General features: G+C 37.0%; 3 protein-coding genes across 4 annotated transcripts in view; 2 read left to right on the forward strand and 1 right to left on the reverse strand.

Moving 5' to 3' along the window:
• Positions 1–1,124: 1,124 nt before the first annotated feature.
• LOC104805864 (E3 ubiquitin-protein ligase ATL31-like) lies at positions 1,125–2,146 on the forward strand. Its single transcript, XM_010530561.1, has one exon. It carries the CDS (start codon positions 1,165–1,167, stop codon positions 2,071–2,073), a length of 909 nt encoding a protein of 302 aa, XP_010528863.1. The 5' UTR covers positions 1,125–1,164; the 3' UTR covers positions 2,074–2,146.
• Positions 2,147–2,301: 155 nt separating this feature from the next.
• Positions 2,302–5,017, reverse strand: LOC104805865 (UDP-N-acetylglucosamine transferase subunit ALG13 homolog). 2 transcript variants are annotated; one of them, XM_010530563.2, is made up of 4 exons: positions 4,933–5,017; positions 3,825–4,023; positions 3,098–3,197; positions 2,302–2,807 (listed from the first exon to the last, which is right to left on the reverse strand). In XM_010530563.2, the coding sequence occupies exons 2-4, from the start codon at positions 4,002–4,004 to the stop codon at positions 2,551–2,553; spliced, it is 537 nt and encodes a 178-aa protein (XP_010528865.1). In that variant the 5' UTR covers positions 4,005–4,023; positions 4,933–5,017; the 3' UTR covers positions 2,302–2,550. The 2 variants fall into 2 exon arrangements, with proteins under 2 accessions (XP_010528865.1, XP_010528864.1); XM_010530562.2 differs by having other exon boundaries at positions 4,681–4,990.
• Positions 5,018–6,620: 1,603 nt separating this feature from the next.
• Positions 6,621–7,192, forward strand: part of LOC104805866 (nuclear transcription factor Y subunit C-9) — a 1,967-nt gene continuing 1,395 nt past the window's right edge. Inside the window, exon 1 of the mRNA XM_010530564.2 lies at positions 6,621–6,804. The gene's annotated coding sequence lies outside the window, so the exon portion shown is untranslated. The remainder of the gene's footprint in view (positions 6,805–7,192) is intronic.

Consider the following 7,192-nt stretch of genomic DNA (forward strand, 5'->3'; position numbering starts at 1 on the left):
ATATCATATATAATTTTTTACGAACTATATTAAACTTTGGATATAACATCGTTTCGTGAAATTGTAATGAATTGACGTGTAACTATTCGACCTAATAATAAAAAAAACCAAATCCACTTTCAGTTGAATCCTAGACAGATTAAACTATATAACAAAACAGTTACGAAAAGATCTAAATATAAATATTTCGATAAAAGCTCAAACCATATTGGATTAGAAACCAATTCTATTTAGCAAGTAGTTATTTTTCATGGTTTGTTACAATGATCTAAAAATATAAAGTATTATTATATTAGTCAATAGAGATTAAAAAAAAATACTTACTTGTTGTTACAACGCAAACAGCACATGGTCCGTTTTTATTAGATTTACATTTACTTGAATTATTTGAGAACCGTTCGGTTTTTTGAATTAAGAACGATTTGGAATTGTTACAAATTCCGAAAGAACCAAGTCGAAATGGGTGAAAATGAAGAATCCAAGTCGGTCGACCCAAATAAATTTGGGACTAAGGTGATGTTGGTAATTGAGATCAATCTCTGTCTAATTGTTTAGCCGCCGCCAGCCGATTTGGTAAACTCCAAAGTTGAAAGGTCCACTTCTGGTCTCTGACGGACCAAAAGAGAGGAAAAGAGAATGACGAATTTCTGTTTGAATTTCCCTACTTATATATAACGGTCTGCCCGCATTCTAACATAAATTATAGTTAAAACTGGAATATATTATTGTTAAATTCAAATAAAACCTATTTTCAGTAAAAGAAGATGAACTGTATTGCCAACATTGAATTTGATTTGTCATTAATGGAAAAAAAAGATTGATTAGTCGTCATAAAATGCAAAAATATATATAATGTGCGCAACAACGAATAACCAAATTCCAAAATTTATTTTAAATTACATAGACATTCCATATAGTTGATGAATTTTATCAATTTTGAAAATTCCTTTCTGGATGGTTGACCGATTCGTAGTACCATCCGTAAGACTTTTCTGGATATTGGAACTTTCCTTTGAGTCAACATGGCAAAAACCCATTGTCCCATTGCTGACGTCATCTCTCCACAAAGCCTTATAACTTCCCCCTCCGGTCTTCTTCTTCTTCATCCTCGTACCTCTCCCCTCCCCTCCCCCCCCCTCTCTCTAGATGCTATAATACACCGCGATGCATAGAATCTTTACCGTATTCGTTCTGGCCATCTTACTACCGACCAGTCCAGGCTTCGCCGCGGCTCAGACCGAACCGGGAAAATTAAGCGGCCAGTTCAGCCCGTCAATCATCGTTCTCATCTCCGCCTTGTGCACGCCCGTAATTCTCATCGGATTCGCCGTGATCTTCGTAATATGGTGGCAACGAAGCCAAGCGACGGTCTCGGGACCGAGTCTCAACGTCCTCCAACCTCGGCAGAAAGCGCGTGGTATGGACGCGCGTGCCGTCGAGGCTTTACCCACGTTTGTATACGCCGACGTGAAGAGCTTGAAGGTTGGCAAAGGGGCGTTGGAGTGCGCGATTTGCCTGAGCGAGTTCGAAGACCGCGAAACGCTGCGTTTGCTTCCGAAATGCGATCACGTGTTCCACACGCAATGCATTGACGCGTGGCTCGGAAATCACGTCACTTGCCCGGTTTGCCGGTCTGATCTCACCGATGAACCGGCGGTCGAGGGAATAACCGGAACCGAGTCCATTGACATCGAATCTCAAACCGGAGAAGGACGACGTGAACCGGATCAAGAGAGCAGAGATCGTGTTACTGCCACGGTTGAACCGGTGACACCTGCGAAATTGCTGAGGTGGAATACAACCGGTCATTTATGGGTTCAACCGGGAGAACGAAAAAATACCGACCGTTTTACTTTGAGATTACCGGAAGAGATTAGGAAGCAGATTTTGGGGGTTGGAGAAGGGAAATCGAGTAAAGGGAGGAGGCTGAACCGGCGGCAGTCCATGTCAGAAAGATGGTTAGCCTTTAAAACGTCGTCGTTTCAATGGAGAAATGGGTCACCGAAAGGAGCCGCCGTAGCTGAAGGGACATCCTATGTTAGACCGGAACAAGCGGTTCGACCGCCGGTTTGATGGGTTCGTTGTATAGTGATTTTCTTAGTTTTAGTTGTTTGATATGTTTTACCAAAAAAAAAAAAAAAAAAAATCATAGAAAGATAATTGTGAAAAGATACTTTTTTTTTCCAATTATTTCAGATTCTTTTCCGTTGGAAATAATGTAAAAAACAATATCTTAGATTTTTCTGAAAATAGTTTACAACGTTTTTGAAGCTCCCTGGACCCTGGACCAAAGATACCCGGTTATCAAAAAAATATTATGGACTATAATATTGTAATTGTTTTCTTTTACGTCACGATACCATTACTTGTATAAACGTGCACGCCATTGGTCTAAAATATATATTTTCTTTTTACAAAATGTAGAGTTTATGAGAAAGCCGCTTGATAGGAAAAACACGTAGGCTCTTCCTGATTTTGAATCAAAATCACGTTAGCAGAGTCGGGGATAGTTCCATTTGTAGAATATACCGGACGAAGTAATTCCACTCGTTAATCTTCCGGGAATCCGAGGAACCTGTAAATAATACGAGCGACCGGTGTGCCGTCGCCGGGAGTGTACGGAACGAGAGAATCCAGGTCCATACTCGCTACGGTTCGACAAAGCGTCTGGGGGCGAGCGTAGAACAAGTGTTTCCTCTCGGCTAGCTCTTCCGCTAGTTCACACTGATGATTGTCCATTAGATCTTCGTTCACCACCACGATCAAGGGTCTCCCCAGCTTTAGTGTCTCGAATATGCTTCCAGATCCTGAAATAAACATTAAACACGACGGCCACTTACACCGGTTACACGTCATAAGCCTGGATATTAAAAGAGTAGGCTCTGTTCATTCGTAAGAACGAGGATGACATTTTTTTTCGTAAATCTAATATGAATTCCATATAGATCAACATCAACATTGCCTTACTTCCAAGTTTATTTGGGGAAATTCCAGATAGATACGGTGCTATAACAATCTACTGGTTGAAAAAAGTTACCGAAGAACTTGCAAGACGATAAAAAAAGATTGAATAAGAGGTTCTTGAGAAGGAACACACCAGCATGACTGATAACAAGAGAAGCAGACCGGAGATAATCTTGTATGCTCGGTGAAAATGTGAAGTAATCAACTATCAACGATCCATCTGCTCTGTCGGACTGGCTCAGCGATCAAAACCACATTAGGAACTCATTAAAGAAAGATATCACCAAAACTATGAATTCCACTACCATTTCAAGAAGGGAAGAAGAACACAGAAAATGTCCTGACCAAAGCTTTGGAACCAGCCACCAACAAAAAGACAGTATTTGAACGTCAAGATAGGATGGTGTTATTATGCTATCAGCATTCGGATAGCACATTGGTAAACGTTGTCGAGGAAAAAAGAAATAGCCGGAATATTTGCTATTAGGTTTAAAACACATAACATGCATTAGTTTACGTTAATATTTTTAAATCTACTATTGTTGTTAACCTAGGGATAATGGTAGAGCAAAACAATGCATTTGTAGAGCTATCAGTTTCCAATTTCAAATAATATCAATTAAAGATATTTACTTTGAGAAGACGATGGCCTGCGCCTCAAATGGGTATGGCAGACCATCAATCAATTTACATAGCGTTCTGCAAATTCAATAACAGAGTAATGTGCCCATAATTCCCTAACCCCAATTTGATAATCACAATCACATCATATCATACTAAATGTTTTTACATATCAAGTTCTATTCCATAAACCAACGGAATAAAAGAGAATCACTTTGTGAGAACAATAATATATATACCTTTGTTGGAGTGTAGAGTCCTCGACCCATCTGAATAACGAGATGGGTGTATCCTCTTTTCTGCAACTCGTCTTTGATTTCTTGGGTATCCACAGCTTTAACAAGTGCATCGAAACATGTTGTTCCCACCGTCACAAATACAACCCTCCTCGGATTCGGACCATCATCTTTGCCTCCCATATTGACCAGTGGCTTGTGACTGTAAGACAAGGTAGATATAGGTAACAAAACCGCAGTAGAAGAAAGACGTAAATGTTGAATGGAATTCATCTCATACAAAGGAAAATTTTATAGAGTATAGCTATTACATAACCTTTGAATTCAGAATATTAGAAGAAAAAAATCAGAAAAAAAAAAGAGAAAAGGAGAAGAAACCTCATCAAATAAGAAAATTCAGATTAGAAAACACACACTCTACTTAAACAGTTCAACATAAATGTAGGTAACTAAACTCTACCATTTCGATGCCAATATGATTCACAACACTAAAATCCAACCAAGGAAAAGAAACTTGAGGCGTATAACTCTAAATGGATCACCAATAGATATACCCAAGTCCTTAAAGACAGTATCCTAAAGACACAATTTGTTCTTGAAACCTTTGAAGACAGCCATCAAACCGAGTCTCAGGATTCATTGCAATATGCAGTTCACACCCGATTCTGCAATGAGACAACAAGTTTCCAAGTACAAATCCTAACAACACTAAACAACCCCACTGATCCAATTCCTGCAAAATCTAATCAAGAACTGAAAATTCCAAGTTACGATTTTGGACTGCCGGGGGCGATATAGTCGGATCAGAGCAACCCAAAGCCCTCCCGAGGATCCGGATGTGATTGTCTAAAGAACGCACCTTTTCAGAAAATTCCATGAAGATTCCCGAAAGATACTGCCGGTTCATTCAAATGCGGGAAATGAATCAAAATTCCCATTTTACTCTAAGGCTTTCACGGACAAGTCCGTTGATTTCTCCGCCGATTTCATGACAAATCCGATCGCCAAACACAGTCGCTAAAGGTCGATCTCTAGAACGACACAGCGGAGGTACAGAGGTGGAAACGGCAGAAGAATAAGAGAGATACGGGAGAGGAAGGAAGAGAGTTACCGGCTACGAAGGGGAGAGAGAAGGACGGCGACGGAGGAGAGGAGGCGAACGGGAAGGAGAAGGGAAGAAGGGAATACTTCGCACAAATTAATTAAAAGTAGGAACTGTTGTTTCCTATATTTCCATCTTAAACCCCGATATTTTAAAAAATAAGAATAATAACCCTACCAAAACCTAAACCTAATGAGTATTTGAAACCGAAAATATGAATTTCAAAATGAATTCGAACTAAATATAAAATAATCGAAAAATCAAAATATTGCCTGGAAAATTAGTACTTTTACCGATAAATCGAATCTAATATACAAATGGAAGGGGATATAGCTTTCCAAAAAATTCAACAAGAATCGAGGAGTGCTAGTTAACCGAAGCCGGTACGCAAAGAGAACCGGGGGGAGATTGGTTCGGTTTGAGAAATGTCGAGAGCCGTTGAGGAGTGACCAACACAGTTTCTTGATTCAATGACTCTATTGTCATGTTCAATCAAACCCAGACTTTTAGGTACATTTTTCGTATTTTATTCTCTGAAATGAATGATTTATCAATTTCATACCCCTATTTTTTTTTCAAATTATTGACAGCTGGCAAATTAGGTTAGGTTCCATGAATTCTAGACTTTTTTTTTTATTTCTCGGATTCTTTTTTTTTCAACATTTTAATTATCTCATTATTTTGTACCTGAAAAATTATGTTTTCTAGAAGGGAGACGAAGATGGAGAATCAATCGATAAATATTATGGTCAACCAAAATATCTATTCATTCTCTACGTTTATTGATTTAAAACTATTTCAGTTCATTTATAAAATGGATTAGAATGATTTGGGTTCAAAATAAACATGTATTTATTTGTGTATGTATGTATGTATAAAACTGTATAAATAAATGCATATATATATATAGGGACGGACCGTACATATATTTAAAAATATATAATTTTTTATGAATTTTATAAAATTTTAGTAACAAATATAGAATGCTCCATAAGATTTGCATTATTTTTTGCATTCTTTTTGTGTAGAATTACTCTATAAGATTTGAATTTTTTTTTGTCCCCAATAAAAACATTTGTGGGTCTACCACTCTATATGGATAAGCATGTTTATGCCTATGCAATTAAAAAAATATTTCTTTTTAAAAAAAAAATTAGTTATGATGTGACCATAACAGAATTTTTCAATTGCTACGTCAACATCTCCTCACTAAATTTCGTCAAATAGATAACGACTTTAATTGTCGTATAATGTTTTTAGATACGTGTATTAATTCGCGATTTTAATTAAAAGTTTAAATAATTCATATATATATATATTAATTAAAAAAATCATTTCATAAATTATTACCATTTAATTTCTTCTCTAAAATGCATGTCTATAGATTTTGGAAAATGTTTCTGTAACACAAATTAATTTAGAGGAAAAAGTAAAAAGACTAATGTACATGTCGTTTATAATGAGAAAATAAAAATGCAAATGGAAATGGAAAGAAAACAGAGATGTTCTTTACCCAAAAAAAAACAAAGATATTACGAAGGGTAACATCGTAATTTAATCAACACGAAACCCCTACCCAAAAAAAACAAAGATATTAAGGGTAACATTGTAATTTAACCAACACGAAACCCCTGTATCCCACGTAAGCCGAACTTGAGCCACGACACGAACTCCACTTACTTCCTTTCGTCATATAGTTCTTAAAAAAACCAAAAGTAAAAATAAAAAATAAAGAACCCTAAGAGCAACAATAAAAAAAAAAAGAGACAAAACCAGATCTTAATCTGTACCCACGAACTCGTTTCGTGAGAGGATCAAAGGGTCTTCACCAAATCTCTGTCTTGTTCGGTGTTCCTGCAGATTTCTGTGAAAATCAAAGAGGTGAATTTTGTTCTTTTTTTTTTCTCTGGAATTTTTCTCGTTGTCTTTTGTTCTTTTGTTTTGATCTGTTTGTTCCTGTCTCAAGCTTGCGAAGATCACGGTGAATTGAAGCTTGTTGTCCAGTTTTTGTACGATCATTAGTCGAAATAACGATGTAAAACTATGTCTACTTAGCCTTATAGATAAATCTTCGCCGTTCCGAGGGTTTCATCACTGTTGCTCTTAGCTATTTCTGGGGAAATCAAGAACAACGTTGTGGTTTTGTCCTGTATTTCTACCGAGTTCTGTCCTTGTTTTTTATATATGAAATTTATGATCTTCACAACTTGTTCAATTTGTCATAATTACAGTTTGGTGTGATATCCTGAGTTCATCATTTTAGGGAAAG

This window comes from Tarenaya hassleriana, unplaced genomic scaffold (genome assembly GCF_000463585.1).
Source record: "Tarenaya hassleriana unplaced genomic scaffold, ASM46358v1 Cleome11, whole genome shotgun sequence".
NCBI classification, from domain to species: Eukaryota; Viridiplantae; Streptophyta; class Magnoliopsida; order Brassicales; family Cleomaceae; genus Tarenaya; species Tarenaya hassleriana.